The following is a 20,473-nucleotide window of genomic DNA, read 5'->3' on the forward strand; positions in this document are numbered from 1 at the left end:
TTCACAACAGTCATTGTAGAAGACAATGGGTCAGTGTCTGCAAAATTTTGAGAAAAGAAAGGATGACCCCAGGTATCATTCAAGTATTAAATATTCATGAACACTTGTTGGAAAGGACTGCTTTTTTAAAATTTTTTATTTTTTTATAAACATATAATACGTTTTTATCTCCAGGGGTACAGGTCTGTGAATCGCCAGGTTTACACACTTCACAGCACTCACCATAGCACATACCCTCCCCAATGTCCATAACCCCACCCCCCTTCTCCCAACCCCCCTCCCCCCAGCAACCCTCAGGTTTTTTTGTGAGATTAAGAGTCACTTATGGTTTGTCTCCCTCCCAATCCTATCTTGTTTCATTTTTTCTTCTCCTACCCCCTTAAGCCCCCATGTTGCATCTCCACTTCCTCATATCAGGGAGATCATATGATAGTTGTCTTTCTCTGATTGACTTATTTCGCTAAGCATGATACCCTCTAGTTCCATCCACGTCATCGCAAATGACAAGATTTCATTTCTTTTGATGGCTGCATAGTATTCCATTGTGTATATATACAACATCTTCTTTATCCATTCTTCTGTTGATGGACATCTAGGTTCTTTCCATAGTTTGGCTATTGTGGACATTGCTGCTATAAGCATTGCATGTGCCCCTTCAGATCACTACGTTTGTATCTTTAGGGTAAATACCCAGTTAGTGCTATTGCTGGGTCATAGGGTAGTTCTATTTTCAACATTTTGAGGAACCTCCATGTTGTTTTCCAGAGTGGTTGCACCAGCTTGCATCCCACCAACAGTGTAGGAGGGTTCCCCTTTCTCCACATCCTCACCAGCATCTGTCATTTCCTGACTTGTTAATTTTAGCCATTCTGACTGGTGTGAGGTGATATCTCATTGTGGTTTTGATTTGTATTTCCCTGATGCTGAGTGATAGCTGCTCCATAGCACTTTTTCATGTGTCTGTTGGTCATCTGGATGTCTTTTTTGCAGAAATGTCTGTTCATGTCTTCTGCCCATTTCTTGATTGGATTATTTGTTCTTTGGGTGTTGAGTTTGCTAAGTTCTTTATAGATTTTGGACACTAGCCCTTTATCTGATATGTCGTTTGCAAATATCTTCTCCCATTCTGTCAGTTGTCTTTTAGTTTTGCAAAAGCTTTTGATCTTGATAAAATCCCAATAGTTCATTTTTGCCCTTGCTTCCCTTGCCTTTGGTGATGTTCCTAGGAAGATGTTGCTGCGGCTGAGATCGAAGAGGTTGCTGCCTGTGTTCTCCTCAAGAATTTTGATGGATTGGAAAGGACTGCTTTTTAACCAAAGGCAGGCAACTGAAATTAAGAAATCAATTAAAATAGAGGAGCCTGTGTGGCCCAGTCAGTTGAGCTGACTCTTGATTTCGGCTCAGTCATGATCTCAGGGTCATGAGATTGAGCCCTGCATCAGGCTCCACGCTCAGCGTGGAGTCTGCTCAAGATCCTCTCTCCTCTCCCTCTGTCCCTCCCCCATTCTTGTTATCACTGTATTTCTCTCTCTCTCTCTCAAAAATAAATAAATAGATGAACTGTAAAAGACTCTTAACTGTAGGAAACAAACTGAGGGCTGCCGGAGGGAAGATGGGTGGAGGGATGGGATACCTAGGTAACAGGCATTAAGGAGGGCACTTGATGTAATGAGCACTGGGTGTTCTATGCAACTGATGAGTCACTAAATTCTACCCCTGAAACTAATAATACACTATATGTTAATTGATTGTAAATAGAATTTTTAAAATAAATAAATAAAAATCTTAAGGAAAAAAAAGTCAATCAAAATGAGGAACTTGGGGCACCTGGGTGGCTCAGTGGGTTAAAGCCTCTGCCTTCAGCTCAGGTCACGATCCCGGGGTCCTGGGATCGAGCCCCGCATTGGGCTCTCTGCTCAGCAGGGAGCCTGCTTCCTCCTCTCTCTCTCTGCCTGCCTCTCTGCCTACTTGTGATCTGTCAAATAAATAAATAAAATCTTTAAAAAGAAAATGAGGAACTCAAGCATAGAGGAGCCATGACAGGGGATCCATTTACACGTAGGGTGAAACTAAACAATCCTAGCGATTATGGTTTCAAAACAGAATGTGGATATTATAAATCTGGACAATGTAATAATAATAATATAACAAAAAGTTGGGAGGTAAGGGAGGGGGATATGGGTAGCAAGAGAGTTCTAATGTTCTCATCTTTTGAAGATGGGGTATATTATTCAAATTTAAAATGCAATGAAAAAAAGAAACCTAAATGTTTTTCATAATCACCTTTATTTAACTGCAGGGTAGGAGTCCACAAACGACTGCCTGAGGGCAGGCCACCTATTTTTGTACATAAAGTTTCACTAGAACATAGAGCCACCATTTGTTTACATATTGTCTATGCTACGTTCCAGCTATAACAATGGATCAGAATAGCCTAAAACATTTACTGTCTGGCCCTTTAAAAAAAATTGCCAACCCTTGCAAAGGAATCTTTTTAAACTCCTAGGAATCTTGTGGTAAAAAATATTGACTTAAGGTTTAATAATTTGTTGAGTTTAATTCAGCCTTTCCCCCTCCTATTAAATTCATGTCAAAAATTAAGTTTAATAATGTAATATAAATCCTATTTTTATAAAATGATATATTAATCATTCCAAAGATGTCAGGATAATGGATCACCTAATGATATTTGGCATGGTTTCTTAAACTTTCATCTTTGTGTTTTTCTACATTAATTGGAATCTTTATAATGAGCATATATCATTTTTTACCAGAATCATAAAATAGAATGGTTTTTCTATTTGAAAACACTAGAAGCAAATATACCAAGATATTAACAATGATTAATTCTAGCTGGCAGGAATGTGATTGCTATTTTCTTTTTTAAGCTTTTCTATATATATTTTTTAACTTTGAAAAACAATTAAGCTGTTACGGAAGGTTTAGGCATAAAGCGACAGAGTTTTGGAAAGAACCATGACACACCAGCTACAAAGAACATTGTTCTCTCTCTATGGTAGTCCATATCATGTTATACAAGCTACAGAGCCTGGTTCCAGCCCCCAAATATAAAGCATGACATAAAGGAGAAGCCAGAAGCAGATGATACTCCACTGCTGTTAGGCAATCGGCACTTTCATAAAGCTGGTTTCTTCCATTTGCGCCAACCTACAGTTCCCCCAGTTTTGTCCCCCACCCTACACTCCTGGCACACACACCATACTCCAGCCACCTGAGATCCTCACCTTCCCTGAAATCTTCACGCATCTGTATTGTGCCCTGCTTTGTCGCCACCATTCTCTCTCTCTTTGCATCCTCTTCTCCGCGTGATCTGTAACTCAGTGCTGCTTTTCAGACACAATTTTCAGTTACTGCAGTCCATCCCAACCTTGGCTTCACATCAGAATGACCCAGGGAGCGTGATGCCCCGGCTCCGGTCCCGCTATGAGGATTTATTGGCCCAGAGTTGGGGCCCAGACAGCAGTATTTTTAAAAAGCTCCCTGACAGATTCTAACATAGAGCTCGAAGAGAGTCACCGCGAAGCCTTCTTCACCGCCGGCATGCAGTGTCAGTAACTCCCTCTTCGGCACTCCCATTGCCCTGAGCGTGCCCATCCCTCCTGAAACTTAACGCCCATTGCACTGAAGTTAGCGTTCTATAGTAGGTGCTCAGTGAGGGCTGAAGGTTGCACATGCGTTCTCCCTCCAAGCCAGCACACACACAGGAGGTCGTCCTCACCGGGGAAGCCGGACGGCGGAGGGGGCTCATTTCTTTCTGTGATCTCGACAGGATGTCAGCCCCCAGGTGTAACTCTCTTCTCCATGCCCCTACACACACACACACACACACACACACACGCACACACACACGCATACACACAGGCGCATGTGCGGGCGCACACACCACATCTGGCTTCACATGGTTGAGATGGACACAATTGAAACAATTAAAGAAACCAGGGTTATGAGCGTGCTGGCTGCCTGACCGGATGCTAGCATCACCTGCCTTCCAACCTCTCCCTTGTGTCACACTTCAATTGTGGTTTATGTCGGATCCTGCTGCTTGGGCTATGAAGAGCAGGCTGTCGGCCGCACTTTGTCAAAGACTTTCAGAAAATCCAGATAAAGGATGCTCTGTGCTCCGAAACTGCCAAACCTGTACTTTACCTCTTCACGGTGCTCGACAATTTTATTTAAGTGGACTCTTCTCTCTTCCTCCAGTTTACCTTTCCCTCCTTGACCCTGATATCAATCAGACAAGTGGAGACCCTTCCCTTTTTGCTACTGAAAATCTACTATGCACGGGCCATGCCAGCCATACAGTACCGTGGGTGACTGGGACATCCCGGAGGCCACTTGGGTCTGGGGGTGAGGTCTTGGGTCTCTGGGGGTGGGGTGGGGCGAGGAGAGCTGAGGATGAGAAAGAGACCAAGGTGGACTGTCAAGGTGAAATTTCCATAATGACACGACCTGCCCTTGAACTCCTCGCTGTCATTAAGGCAAGGCCTGTGGAGGGGCACCTGCGTGGCTCAGTTAAGCATCTGACTTTGATTCAGGTCATGATCCCAGGGTACTAGGATGGAGTCCCTATGCGGGGCTCCCTGCTCAGTGGGGAGTCTGCTTCTCATTCTCCCTCTGCCCCTCCCCATGCTTGTGCTCTGCTTTTCCCTCTCTATCTCAAATAAATAAAATCTTAAAAAAAAAAAAAAGGCAACGCCCATGACACTCCCTTTCCTCTTCCAATTCACCTGGAAGGCAGGAAATTGCACTGTTTACTCCTTCCTGTTAAAAAAAAGAAAACCTACTTAGGGTCATTTTAAATTGTCCTCACCAAACATTTGGTGTTCACAGGATGGTAGAAGTTTACAGTTTCCCGTAAGCCGCACCATCCTTTGTTCAAACATTTTTTAGCCAATAGATAGTTATTTGGGGAGGTGATTTTCTCCCTGCCCCCTGGCCCCCCACAACTCTTGATGAATTTCCCTTTCTTTTCCCATTACCTTGAGGAGCAATAAGATATGGTACAACTGAGTCCAATGGCAAATTTCATTAATGTAAAATCAGATTAATCTTAAAATCGAATAGTATTTCTAGCATACTTTGTGACCTTCAACAAATCTACGAACATTTCAGTCTTAGTTCCTTATTAGCTAAAGAGCAAATTGTTACCTAGTTCCTTTAGAAGTTATGCAGATTAATTAATGTTTGGAAAATGATTTGAACATTTAAATCAGTCTATAAATACCAAACAGCTGCTTCTTCCCTGCTGGGAGGGCCCAGGTAATTCATAACCTCTTCTAATAAAGGTAAAAATAGTGTACTTGAGCTATACAATTAAATGTGATTTATATGTAATACATATTAGTCTTTAAAAGCTAGAAACCATTTAATAGGAACAATTCATATTTCATAACTATAAAAAGGCATTTAATGACTTTAGAAAAGGTAATCATCTACTGTAACTGATCCAGATATCAAGTCTTTAACTCTCTCTGAGATTTTCCAGAGTCTACTCCAAGTTCATTTTTAACCTATTAATGTTGACTGATACATTTATCTTTTTGTTTTTAACCTTTTGTTTATTTGTTTGTTTTAGAGGGAGAGGAGAATCTTAAGAGCAGGGCTCCATCTCACAACCCTGAGATCATGAACTGAGCCAAAATCAATAGTCAGACAATTAATCAACTGAGCCACCCAGGGACCCCTGATATATCTATCTTGAAATTCTCCCAGTTTTCTCATTTTTTTTTTTTAACTCTCACAACCCTAATATAATTTCCTGGGAAATTTGCCTGTACAAAACTTTGCTGTATTCAAAACCTCTTCTGTCAAGATTTAGCGCTTTTATATCATAGTCATTAAAATTGAACAAAATCTTAATAGTTCCTTTATTAACTACTATAGTGACTTTGCATAGTAGAAATCACAACATGTTAATTGCATTTAATTAACTATTTTAAATTACACAAACTCCTGACAGTAGACAATAGCACAGGGTACTCATGGGCAATAAAACTGGAGCTGCTATCGCTACTTTATTAAAACTTAATGAAACTATTCATAAGCTTATTTATTGTTTACAAGAAGAAAACCGTGTTTCTTTTGAAAGCAAAACTGCCTGCTGAAAACAGATTTTTGGTTGTCTAGGTGAAGGTTCAGAAGTTAATAAAAGGTTCTACCATATCCAACCTCACAGTTCTACCAGCCTCTCATCGCACTAATCCCTACTTCACGCCCATCCCTGTCCTTCAAGCAGATGCCAGGAAAGGTTAGTGATTCAATGACCATCTTATGTGCTGTGGAGTCTATGGGAAAGAGCAATGAGGTGGGATGTGGGATAGGGGGCCTGGGTTTGAATTTGGGCTCAGCCACTAATTCTCCTAGGTGACCTCAGACAAGTCGGGGTCTTCACTCTGGTCTGATTTTGCTCCTCTCTAAATCAGAAGGTTGGACTAGACAACAACTAGAGTCCCTTCCACCTCTAAAACCCATTGTCCTACTGAATTAATATTGATTGAGATGTTGGTGTTACTACATGTTAAAATTATCATTGTATTTAGGTGATATTAATAGAAAATTTCAAGCTTCTGAGCAGATAGTTTTGTTGTTGTTGTTGTTGTTGTTTGAGCAGATAGTTTCTGATGCTATTCTGGTAGCACTTAAAAAATTTATCTCAATATACTACTATGCAAAAATATGAAGCCAAAATTAATGCAATGGCATTTAAATCATCATGTCTCAGTCTAAATTCTAGTGTTCGTGAAACCAGTGGATTTCTAGTTTTTAAACAAAAGGTCATATCATCTTCATCTTGGTATCCCTAGTGTCCAGAACCATGTTGGCTGAATGAATAAAGAAATGAAAGAGTAAGCAAATGAATGAGTAAGGCCTGAGTATTTTAAGTACCTTCTCTTCTTTTCTCTGCTACTTCATTTAATTGGCTGAAGTGTTAAAAAATGCCCACGTGGATCCCCTTTTGTATGTCAAATACAACTAAGTGAGATGGTCTTTAATTATTCCCATCTTACTTTCCACCTGTTGTCTGAAATAGTTTGGACCTAAAGATGGTTCCCAAAGGTTCTCTTGCTCTTTGGAGATAAAAAGTTCTCTCTGGTCTGTCTACTGACCTATTGCTTGAGGAAGAACAGAAGAACTCAGAAGAACCCAGCAACATTATAAGTCCCTTAATGTGTGAAGCTCACAACTGTAACTATTACTTTTCTAGTTATAAACCATTATTGTTCAGAGATCTTTATGACATATGACTTTACTCAGTTTACATATTTACTCCTTGGGAAGATGGAATGACCCCAGCAGAGTTCTTGCTTTAGTGCCATCTTCTACTCTTCCTGGCTCAAATTAGGGTGAATGAAATAGTGAATGAATCAATGAATCAGTGTCCACTTTGGTAATAGACATAATGAAAAAAAAAAATTGCTGCAAAACAAAGGTGAATCTAGAGCCACAGCAACTTGACCCAGGGGGGAAAAAAAAATCACATTTTCATCCCTCAACAATCCACCAGAGAACACAGGTCTGCCATAATATTTGTAATTAATCAGTCAGTCAGTCAACTTGTATTTATTGAGTACTCACCATATGTCTGGTACCATGCAAGGTAATAGAAGCATCAGGAAAGCTCAAGCTGTGGAACTGTGGTCACAGTGTCTAGATTTTTTTTTACATGTTCTTGATACCCTTAGCTGTCATCTCAGGTTCACATAAGTTCAGCCAGAACTGAAGGATTAACAACACCCAGAAGAGAGAGATGTTTTGGAAAATGCAGGATGAACTTTCTGACTTTTTCTCGAATTATCTTGTTACATCTAAAATAGAAAGCAAGCTTTGCCTTGCCTTGCCTTGCTTTCCTTTCCTTTCTTTTCCTTTCCTTTTCAGTGGTTAAGAATATATGTCTCAGTACACAAACCAAACTTTTAGGCTGGGTGTGACCTCAGGCAAGGTGCTCTCTGGTCTTGTTTAATCAACTCCAAATTCTACAAACAAGGCAGGCTTGACTTGGACCTTCCCTCCATTCTCTGCTAACTGCTTTCTCTACCTTTGCCCACGTGCCCTTTCCCCTGCTCCTCACCAGGCCAAGCACATTTTCTTGTGGGCCTTTACAAGTGCCTCTATCTCTGCCTGGAAAAGTCGCTTCCTTAAGCAACTCTTTTCCTTCATAGATGATCACGATTTTTAATACATTTATTATGAGTTTATTTAATGTCTTCAGCCCTCCTACAGGCTCCATGAGTTCTCTCTGGCTCACCACTGCATCCCCAGCCTCCAGAATAGCTCCTGTCACATAATAGGCACTTAACAAATGCCAGCTGAATGAATGAACGTCTAATCCCTAATCCATTCTGCTGGAAAGTAAGAGTATTATGAAAGTTTAATGAGACAATGGGCTTAAGTGATGACTTCCCAAAACAGGTAAAATCATGGGTCTCATACAAATATAAAATGAACATATGTGAAATATTTTATTTATTTAACTCGTTGATTAAAAGAGAGAGCTGTAGGTGTACCTGGTGGCTCAGTTGCTTAAGTGTCCAACTCTTGGTTTCAGCTCAGGTCATGATCTCTTGCGCCTTGAAATCAAGACTTGGGTCAGGCTCCACGCTCAACAGGGAGTCTGCTTGAAGACTCTTTCCCTCTGCTCCTCCCCTGACTTGTGCTCACTCTTCCTCTCAAATAAGTAAATCTTTAAAAAAAAAAAAAAAAAAGAGGGAGAGAGAGAGAGATCTATAGGATGTCACAACTGGTTTAAAGGAGAATGCAAAGGACACACATTTGTAGCTCAGGAATTTTAAAATAAATTAGCAAATAGATACAAAATTGACCTTTCTGTGGGAAGGAGGTGTGTTCCTTGTCCAGATAGAATTTATTTTCAAGTCTATAGATAAGAATTATTTGCATTAGTATCAGTTTTTTTTTTTTTTTTTTTTTTACAAATGAACCTTAATTTCTACAGAGTTGTGAAATAGCTCAAAGACTAAGTCCAGATAATTCCCAAAGACTTCAGCATTCCATTCAAAAGGTGTCCAGTAATCTCTTTTGCTTATTCCAAAACTTAAACAAAAATATTCTTACAGTCTTCCACCATTTTCATTAAAATGATCTCCAAAAACAATTTTTCCCCCCAAAACAAGGCTGTTCTCATTAGGTTTGTCCTGATTATTTACACAGGTGGGCAAGAATAATCGGTCTTAAGTTTGGTCTGCTGGAAATTTTCCTAAGGAATCTGATTGAACTTTTAAAATCCTCTGTTATTATCTTAAGGCTAGGAAATCAAGCCCAAGAAACTCTGCCCACCACATTTCAACTACAAGACCTATAAATCTGGGTAATTTCTTTTTTTCAAGAAGAGTTCCAAATATCCTAATGTTCTTGGGCCTGGACATGACCTTCCTACCACCTGCAAGAATGGAAACGCTATAAACATGTACCAGTCCAGGTTTTTCTGAAGGCTTTGTAAACACTGGCTCCATAAAGTCAACCTTAGTTCTTTAAAAGTGACTTGTCATTCATGATTAATAAGTATCATTCTGAAATATAAAATTCCAGACAAGGTCTTGGTTGCATAAGTGATTTTTCCAATTATATCTTAGTAAAAGGAGGGCAGATTTTTACTGAAAATATGCAAGTAACTATATTGCCATGAAAAGTAAAGAGCCTCAAAGAGAGTTTCTGAATTTGGGAGACAATGGTGAGCCACTTTAAGTATTAGAAGTTTGATTTCCTTATTTCCTAGAAATCTTAAGAATATTCAATTTACATAAGCACTTACTTCTCTCTGTAAGTCAATCTGAACAGAGCTTCTTTAATTTGAGACTTTACAGTCTAAATTATTAGTACCATCTGGAGACAGCAAAACATTCTATATTCATAATGAAAGATAAAGGCCTTTCTGAATGACAGATACATAGACTTAGATATAGATATAGCTTATAGTGTCAACTCTATAATTTAACCTACAGATGGAAAATGAACACTGAAACACACCTCCTGGTCCAGATACCACCTTCTTTGTGGGCATGACATTCCTAGCTGATTTGAGCTCAAAATACACAAGTGGAAAAGCAAAAGACTAACAGACTATTTTCTCTATTGTCCCCTCACTCAACAAGGAATTAGATCTCTATAAGACATTAATCCATTTATGGAGATCGCCAAATTCCCAGTCATTGTATCTACCAATAAGGAATAATTTAGACATACATGAACCAAAAAAGAAAAAGAAAACAAAAACAAAAATTTAATAGGCAGTAATACTGAAATTAGAAAAACAGTCAATAAGTTTCTATTGCCACTTTGAATTTGCTAACAAAATATATGCCTAGACCTGGTTCCTTGTGCAGTGCATCATTTCTTACAATTTCAGGTGAATCTTCTGCTCATCTTGGCAAGATCTCCAAAATTATTAAAGGACATATATATTTTAAAGTAAAATCATGATTCTTACACAACTATAAAATGAACACATCAAGATTTTATTGAGCTCATTGATTAAATGAGGGTTTCAGTAGGATGTTACAATTAGTTCCAAGGAGAATCCAAATAGACACTTTTACAAATCAAGAGTAGTGAAATAAATTTGCAAATGGACACACCACTGGCTTTTGGGGGATGACAGAACCGTCATCCCTCTGTGTGACAGTTTATTCACATGCATATAAAACAAGAAATATTTGCACTTATTTCAGTTTTCTATAAATTAATCTTAATCTCTAGAGAACTGTAAAAAAGACTCATCAAAAACAAAGGTGATTACAGGGGTCAGATAACCTCCAGAGGTTCCAGCATTTCAATGAAAAGATACCCAGCGTCTTTTGCTTATCCCAAAGTCTTAACTTTTTCCTTCTGGTGGTAAATGTACACACATGTGTTTATCTAAAATCAAGTCAATTGCTCCAACCAGTACTAAAGCAAAAGTTAAAATCATGCCTATATTCTTTGGGATTCTCTTCGAGTTCAGTAATGAAAATATACGGAATTAGAAGGAGCTCTGTTTTTCACATCTGCAAGTCAGTCATAAGTCTTGGAAACGGGATCTAATATTTAAGGGTGGAAAATAGTTATGAGGACAAAGAGTTACTCTTAATACCTTAAGGTAGTTAAATCCAGTGTTAGAAAAATTAAAACCTGAAGCCCTCATTTCAAATGGAGCTTAAAGAGTTGCACTCTGGATGGGCAGTTCTTACATTTTAGAAGTACTCAAGATTGACCTGGAATGCTTACTAAAAAATATAGATTACTGGGCCCCAATTATACCAATTCTCAAACTTCAGGGGACACATAAATTATGTCCTGGAGGCTTCAGTACTGCAGATCCCCAGGCCCTGACCTCAGAAATTTAGACAGGCTCGGGAGAGGGCCCAGGAGTTTCATTTTAATAAGAAATCCACCCCACCAAAATGATCCTGCAGTAAGCAAACTGAAGATTTCTCTTTGGAATCATTGTTTTACAAGTGAAGTCTTCTCCAGCTCCCCAATCCCTCAGTGTTCCTTTCTCTGAATTCCTGTAATACTAGACTTCAGTATCCTTAATAACAACATAATATTGTCATCGAGGTCCCCAGGCAAATGGAAACCATATTTGCTCCCCTTAGAATCTGGGCCAACTTCTTCAGCTTAGTCCAGCTTGGTACACGGCATGCAGACGAGGGTTTCCTTGAGACCCAGAGTGCCTTACTGTCCTTCCTATTACATGAGAGCAACAAGAGGCTGAAGCCCTATCACAAGGGTGTTTCGCATCCTCCCTGGCTTTCTGGCTTCCACACAATAGATCCACCTTAATGAAAGCATTACACCTGCCAGAAGGCTTTGCTCAATTCCTCCTGGATTGATTAATTAATTTATTTAACAGTCTTTTGGCCTTTAAAAGCGCTGGTCCCAGCCATGCGGATATAGTACGAGTTCTAGGAATTGTCAATTAGGTGCGTTAATACTATCCATGTTGCACAGTTACACTAAATTCATCTATTTGGGCAATCACATCTTCTGGTGACGTGAGATATGTCTAAAAATGAGTTTCTCTTTGTTGTTGTTTTGTTTTGTTTTTAGAGAGATTGAGAGAGCAGAATGTGAGGGGCAGAGGGAGAGGGAGAGAGAGAATCTCCAGCAGGCTTCACGCCCAGCATGGAGCCCAACATGGGGGGCTCAATCTCATGACACTGAAATCATGACCTGAGCTGAAATCAAGAGTCAGCTGCTTGACTGACTGAGCCACCCAGGCGCCCCTAAAAATAACTTTCTTTTATAAAACATGACTCATTGTAACAACAGGGGAATAGTTACAAGCACATAGATTTTCTTTCTTCTCTCCTTGGTTATGAAGACTGTATATTTGATTTCTCCAAATTTTAAAAAGAATAGCAATATTATCGATCGTTGGAAATGTTATGTATAAAGAAGTTTGAGATCGCACTGAAATTATATTTCTACCTTAAAATGAAATTTTTTAAAGATATTATTTATTTATTTATCAGAGAGAGCACAGCAGGGGGAGTGTCAGGCAGAGGCAGAGAGAGAAAGAGGCTCCACTGAGCAAGGAGCCCCATGTGGGGCTCTACCCTAGAACCCTGGGACCATGACCCCAAACCAAAGGCAGATGCTTAACCAACTCAGCCCCCAGGCATCCTGAAATTATCTTAATACAGTTTATTTAATAATACCACTATGGGAAATGCCATTTTATCTTGGGTTAGAATACTAAGCTTAAAAGAATGTGTTTTCTTCATCCAAAGGATTAAGGCACTAGATGTGCTTTCAAAAATAAGATGAGTAGAGTAAGTTACACTTGCGAAATTCATAGAGCTCAGACTTTGTAGAAATGCTTAGAGTTAAAATCATATTCTTTTAACCTTCCTTTTCAGGGATATTAAGTATGATTGAACGAGGACTGATTCCACCAACAGCAAGGATTACCTTTCAGAATCCACCCATTGTACCAAGAGCAGCTCCTCTGCATAATTTTGATGAAGCACATAAGATCCCAACTGCCGGTAAGACAGTCTTGCCTGAACGCTTAAGTGGGGATACACAGGAATTACCTCCCACCAAAATCTAGTCTCCCAGTATCCAACTTGTATATGCAATCATAGGACAAGATGACAGCTGTAACAGTTCTGAGTTTCACTTGACTGAATAAAGTAACTTTAGTCTCTTCATCGAATACTGACACACGGCCTGTTGGGTTAGAAGGTTGGTATTTTCAGGGGACTCGCAGCTTGGTTGGGAAAACAAGACAGACAGAACAAAGATAAATAACAATACAAAGAAGCATAGCATAAAAACCCAATGGATGTTAAAGTCTAGTGCTACAGGGGTTCAAAGGGACAGTTGTGGAGGGGGGAGATAATAGACTTCAAAGAAGAGCCTAGATGAAATCAGGTGTTCAAGAAAAGTGCCAACATGGGACTCTACTACTTGTGGAAACTCAGGCAAGCCATTTCCTTTGTCTGGGCTCCAGCTTCCCCAGTTGTAAAATAAAGTGGTTGGGGCTAAATGAATTCATCTGTTCAACAAATATTTGTTGAATGCATGCTTTATCAAAGGTAGCAACCTTTGATAAAGGGCTGGGGATCCAACAGAGAATAGAATAACTCAGACAACATTTCTGCCCCCATGGTGCTTACATTCCAATGGGAGAAACTGATAACAAGCAGGTAAGTAAATGAGAATTTGAGCTAGTGTTAAGTTCTAGAGATAAAACAACAGGAATGAGAGAATGATAAGGATGTAGTCACTTTGCTTGTGAGGGAAGGGTCGGGAATGCCTCTCAGAACATGCATAATGCTTGAGTTGAGGTGAGTTGAGGTACAAACGATCAAGAAGCCAGTCATGAAAAGATCTAGGAAAAAGCATTCTAGATATAGGCCAGCACAGATACAAGGGCCTAAGGACTAAAGAGGGAATGAGCAAGGGTGGTATAGCTGGAGAGCCAAAAGCCAGGGAGAGAAGGGAGGAGATGAGGCTGGAAAATAGAGGGCAATGACATGACATAGCCTGGAGCAGAGAATACGAGTTGTCCTCAGTTTTCATTCTTCCCTATTTCCACAGTAATGGAGCCATGAGTGGGCACATGCCAGCTTAGCTAAAGACAACATTTCCCAGGCTTCCTTCCAGCTAGCTGTGCCATGTGACCAGGTTCTGGACAAAGAGGAAGAAAGCAAAGTAGGAAGAGAAACTTCTGGGCTGAGCCTATAAGAGGAAAGGAGCATGGTCTCCCCCTTTCCTTTCCTCTCTCTGGCTAGCTGGGAGGCAGATGTGATAGGGAAGCACTTGAGAGTCACAGGGGGAACTCCATGTTCCATCTCCCAAATCCGGCAGAGCTGCCCTACCAACCTGGGACGGTCTTCCTTTCAACTCTTGTGTGAGAGAGAAATAAACTCTTAATTGGTTTAAACCACTCTATGTGTTTTAGGATCTTTCCCTGTAAACATATTTTACTATAGCAGAACTAACACGAACGAGCAAACCATGATGAGGAGTTGGATTTAACTAAGTATAATAAGAGCCCACTAAAAGATTTAAACAAGAGGTTGATATATTACCAATTCCTCACAAATTTTTCCAGAAAATAGAAAAGAGAAGACACTCCTCAGACCATCTTACCTGATTACCATTCACCCTGATATCACAACTAAAGACATTAGAAGACAAGAAAACCACAGTCTGTTTTCCTTCATGAAAATACATATAAAAATCCTCCACAAAATATTAACAAATTGAATTCCATAATATAAAAAAAGAATAATATATCATGACCAGATAGGGTTTATCCTAAGAATACAAGACTGTTTTGACACTTAAAAAAATCAATCAATGTAGTGCTGTGAAGTGTGTAAACCTGGCGATTCACACACCTGTACCCCTGGGGATAAAAATATATTATATGTTTATAAAAAATAAAAAAATAAAAAATTAAAAAAAAAACAATCAATGTAAATCATCATATCAATAGACTAAAGAAGAAGAACCATATGACCATCTCCATCTTAATACATAAAAATAAAATAAAATGCAACATCCATTCAACAATAATACTTAAAAAAAAAAACAAAACCCTAAGCAAACTAAAAATAAAAGGGAACTTTCTCAGCCTGATACAGGGCATCCACCGCTAAAATCATACTTAATAGTGAAAGACCAACTGCATTCTCTATAATTATGATCAGGAACAAGGCAAGGACATCCACTCTTACCACACATATTCAATATTGTATGGAAAGTCCTAGCCAATACAATGAGGTAAGAAAAAGAACAAAAAATCAAGAAATTAAACTGTCTCTCTTTAGGAACAGAATGATTACTACATAGAAAATTTGCAAGATCTAAAAAAAAGATAATAGAATAAATAAGAAAGTTTAGCACGGTTTCAGGATACCAAATTAACATATAAAATATAATTGAATTTCTATACACTAGAAATGAACAATTGGAAATTGGATTTTAAAAAACAATGCCAGGGTGTCTGGCTGGCTCAATCAATAGAGCATGTGAATTTTGATCTCAGGGTCACGAGTTTGAGCTCCACGTGTAGTGTATACTTAAAACAACAACAACAACAAAAACAATGCCATTAAAATAATACCAAATAATTAAATACTTAGGCAGAAAACTAAAAAGGATGTGCAAGATCTGAATATTAAAACTCCAAAATGCTAACTAAAAAAAAATTCAAGTAAGACCTAAATAAATGGAAAGGTAGGCCTTGGTCACAGATTCAAAGACTCAATATTGTTATGCTAATCATCCCAAAGTTGTCTATATACTCAATGCACTCCAAATCAAGATCAAAAGAATATTTTTGTAGAAATTGACAGGCCAATTCTAAAATTTATATGGAAAAGCAAAGATGGTACAATAGCCAAAAGAATTTTGAAAAAGAAAAGTAACATTGGAGGACTCATGTTATCTGAGTTAGGATAAAGTTATAGCTATCAGAACAGTGTGGTATTAGCAAACTGATAAATACAGAGATCCACAGAGCAGAAAAGAGAGTTCAGGAGTACATCTACACATATGGTCAATTGATTTTCAACAAGGACACAAAGTCAATTTAATGGAGAAAGAATAGTCTTTTCAACAAATGGTGCTGGAACAACTGAAGATAGACCTATAGAGAACTTTGACCCATCCCTTGCACTATGTATAACAATTTACTCAAAATGGATCATAGAGCTAAATGTGAAGTCTGAAACTAAGAACTTTTACAAGAAAACAAAGGGGGAAAATTTTTGTTTCCTTGGGTTAGGCAAAGATTTTTTAATTACTGTAAATCCATAAAAGTAAAAAATGGGTTCATTGGACTGCATCAAAATTTAAAACTTCTACTCTTTTAAAGACAGTATTAAGCAAATGAAAAGAAAAGCTACAGATTCAGAATTCATATTTCAAGACACATACTCGATAAAGAATTTTTGTCCAGAATATATAAAAATCTCTCAAAACTCAATAAGAAAATAAGCAATCCAATAACCTAATAGACAAAGGATTAAAGTAGAAATTTTACCAAAGATGACATATGGGTGGTAGATACATAAGTGAAAGCATGCTTAACATCATTAGTTACTAGTGGAGTATATATTAAAACAAATCTTAATATATTTAAGATAATTGAAAAATGCTTGAGACACCTTGGTGTCTCAGCACCGGTTAGGCATCTGCCTTCAGCTCAGGTCATGAGCCTAGGATCCTGGAATTGAGCCCCACATCAGGCCCCCTGCTCATAATTGAAATCATACCATGCTTCTTTTCTAATCACAATGGTATGAAACTAGAAATCAATTACATTAAAAAAGAAAAATCCTATGATCATCTCCCTATGTGAGAAAATTTAAAAATCATGTAATGCAACTCAACATTAATAATGGGGCAGACCCCTGAGCCAAGTAGAAGTATAAGAGGATTTTCTGACCCTGATTATTGCCTTCAGCCAAATCCCCAGAACCAATATTCTTAGTAGGCACACTTGAGGAGCGTTCTATCTTGCCATTAAAAGCAGAGACAGTTCAATAATGACCACTACTGCCACCATCACTGAACACGTCCTTGAGGCCCTAGCACACACAGTAAGACAAAGAATGGAATGGAGACAAAGAGGGAGGGAGAAAGGGGCATCGGCCAGAAACGTATGGGACTGCAAATATCAGAAAACCTAACTACCAGTGATTTAACCAATGAGAGGGGTTCATTTGTTTCACAAGTTGGAAATCAGGGAGTAGGCAGCGTAGGGCTGGTGGTACTCAATGGAAGAATCGAAATAGCTCTCTTTCTGTTTTATCTTCTTTGGATGTTTGAGCTCAACCTCATGCTTGCCACCTCCTGGTTCTGTGATGGCTCCTACAGATCTGGGCCTTAATGTACACATTTGAGGCAGAAAGAGGGGAATACAGTGGTTACCAGTTTCTTCCCAGAAGCCCCTGGATGGACTTCCCCTTACATCTCACTGGTCATATGGCTACTGTTCGGTCTAAGAAAGGCTGAGAAAGTGAATCTCTAGGGCTGGAGTTAGGTTTAGGGTTAAGGTTAGGATTTGGGACATACTTACACCGAATTCTTACACAATAAGTTATGCTCCTTACAATCATTCATAAAAATTCTTCATTGGATATTAAATATATTTACTATTTGGGCCATACTTATGCTAAAACATTATTTGTTGTTTATCTAAAATTAAAATGTAACTGTATGTCCTCTAAAAATTTTGTTTGCTAAATCTGGTGTCCTTTGGAGCTGGGCACATTAAAAAAAGAATATGTTTTAAAATTAGCAAGAAAGAAATGTTACTGGGCATGTACATAACAGGAACTAACATAGAAGCATACAGGGTTGTCCAGAAAGACAAGATTTTTTTCCCCCTGATATTTTTAACTCCGACAAAGTTTATCATACAGATATTTCCAGAAGGAAAATTGAATAGCAAAATATAGGCAGTACCTTATGATACAAATTTTGTTGGAGATGCACATTCTTCAAACATATGTATCCCAAAAAACTTAAGGCTACATGCAGTTATAATTCAGTGACAGAATTTCTGCAGGTAACTAATAAAAACTTTTTTTAAAATTTTAGATATACCATTAACTGTGGATTACCCATATGAAATTACAAATCTTTTAGATTTTTATCTACCAAATTTCATTAAAATTTTACTAAAATTCTTTCAAAATTATGCCTACTCAAAAACTTGTCAGCTGCTGTTCTGTTTCAATGTCAGAACTTAACCATAAATCTCACACTCATCTGCAGGAACCTGATAGTTTAACCAACAGTACACTGAGCCTGCAGACACCGGGAATAACAGGGCTTTACGGGTGAATCTGTGGATTTCAAGTAGCCCAAGTGCCGGGTGTGGAGCGGTCTTCAGATGTGGGAGGACGTAGTCCAAGTGAACAACAGGGTAGGAGAGCATAGAGGTCAAGGCAAAACTTACAGGTTTAAAATGGAGTCTTCAGGGGCGCCTGGGTGGCTCAGTGGATTAAGCCTCTGCCTTCGGCTCTGGTCATGGTCCCAGGGTCCTGGGCTCGAGCCCTGCATTGGGCTCTCTGCTCAGCAGGGAGCCTGCTTCCCTTCCTCTCTCTCTCTCTGCCTGCCTCGCTGCCTACTTGTGATTTCTGTCAAATAAATAAATAAAATCTAAGAAAAAAAAAAAAAGGAGTCTTCACACAGTCTAGGCAACTGCCAGGCTCCAGGAAGGGATGAGCCAAGAAAACAGAAAACCAGGTCAAACCAGCTTGCTCCAAGAGGCAACCAACAAATGCCTTCTGTGGAGATAGATTTTATTATTAGATTCTGGAATTCCTACTACTTTTTAAGAGATGGCCGGAGAGATTGCTTGTGGCCCACCTGTGAAATGTGAACTGGGTCCAAACTGTGCACTGGTGTGCTGTCTTTGATCGGGGTCTGTCCATTCTTTCTCAGATGAAATGGACAGAAAAGGGGTTGGACTCAGGGAGTTAAAAGAAGCCTCACTTCTTTGACTCAATTTACTATTTAAATAAACTATTTTTGTTTTCTTTCTTGGAAAGAGTAGTATATGGATTTTTCACCCCTGAGAATGTCACACTTGAGCTATCTGTAAAGGGCAGTTGGATTTGCTGCTAGGTGACAGGAGAGATGTGATTTCTCTCCCAAGCATTGTCTAGCAGGGAGGCCTACCACCTATGGACCAGATGTGTTCTCTAAACATTGTTGCTCTGAGATTTAATTAATTTCATAAATGATATTTCCTGTGTTTTTTCACTTGTATTATTTCTCCCAACCCATTTAAATTCTTCAAAATCATCTTTTTTACTGACCACACAATAGTCTCCCATGTGCAGTTATATTAACTTCCTTATTAAATGAACTTGGGAATATGGCTATTTGAAGAGATCTTATAGCAGAAATTTTGTGAAGATTTTATTTATTTTACTCGAGAGAGAGACAGAGAGACAGAGCACAAGCAGGGGGAGGGACAGAGGGAGAGGGATAAGCAGACTCCCCACAAAGCATGGAGCCAAACATTGGGCTGGATCCCAGGACCCCAAGATCATGACCTGAGCCAAAGGCAGATGCTTAGCCAGTTGAGCCACCCAGGGAGACCACACAAAACGTTTTATATGACAAATATTACTCTTTAATGCGCTTGCTTTTAAGATGTGCCTTTCTGTCTGGGGAGTGTGCACAAAATGAGTTCTATTCTGAAGGAACAGTTGCCATCCCATGCTTTGGGTTTTCCTTTTGAAATCAATGATCACAAATGTTTCATTGAATTGATACAGGCAAGACAATAGTGAACAGTGACAGAGCCATTTGACTTTCAAGTGGCAGACCCAATAGTATCCACCCAGTGACTCAGCCTTTTTCTGGAAGAGGTAACAATACCCCACCTCCATCCACAGCCCCTTTGGCTACACTTCCAAAACCACAGCTGATTCCCGTGGAAGCAAAGAAGTTCTCTTCCAAGAAACAAAGATCAAAGGTATTCATACTTCTTTTTTTTTTTTTTTAAAGATTATTTATTTATTTATGTGAGAGAGAGAGAGGGAGAGAGCGCACATGAGTGGAGGCAGGGGCAGAGCGAGAAGCAGAGACTCACCCCTGAGCAGGGAGCCCAATGCTGGGTTAGATCCCAGGACCCTGAGATCAGGATCCGAGCCCGAGGCAGATGCTTAACCCACTGAGCCACCCAGGCGCCCCTCATGCTTTTAACTAACAGAAGAAAATTGTTAAATACAATATTCTCAGTGAGATGTTTAGTAATATGCACATATGACAGAGTTGTAACTTTCATATAGAAATAAATACTATTCTGGCTGCTGGGAAGCATTTGATTTTTAAAGGGGGATTGCTGTTTGTACCTCAATGTACGGCATGGCAAACTTTTTCATGACAGTATCCACGGGGTCTTAAAAAATTCAATCATGTCACATTGTGACTAAATGACTGGGCCATCCTATATTACTAACAGGGTCAAGAGTCCCAA

General features: G+C 39.1%; 1 protein-coding gene across 11 annotated transcripts in view; it reads left to right on the forward strand.

The window, feature by feature from the left end:
• IQCH (IQ motif containing H) overlaps positions 1–20,473 on the forward strand; it is a 191,616-nt gene that overhangs the window by 54,374 nt on the left and 116,769 nt on the right. For 7 of the 11 annotated variants that reach the window (XM_045067600.1, XM_004758619.3, XM_013059473.2 and 4 more), the window contains 3 exons: positions 6,148–6,268; positions 12,876–13,004; positions 19,890–19,969. In XM_045067600.1, the coding sequence (XP_044923535.1) occupies positions 6,148–6,268; positions 12,876–13,004; positions 19,890–19,969 (330 nt within the window). Of the gene's footprint in view, positions 1–6,147; positions 6,269–12,875; positions 13,005–19,889; positions 19,970–20,473 lie in introns of those variants that run through there. The other 4 variants (XM_004758620.3, XM_045067604.1, XM_045067603.1 and 1 more) reach the window with 3 other exon arrangements.

This window comes from Mustela putorius, unplaced genomic scaffold (assembly GCF_011764305.1).
Source record: "Mustela putorius furo isolate JIRA1106 unplaced genomic scaffold, ASM1176430v1.1 tig00003896_pilon_pilon_pilon, whole genome shotgun sequence".
Taxonomy (NCBI): Eukaryota; Metazoa; Chordata; class Mammalia; order Carnivora; family Mustelidae; genus Mustela; species Mustela putorius.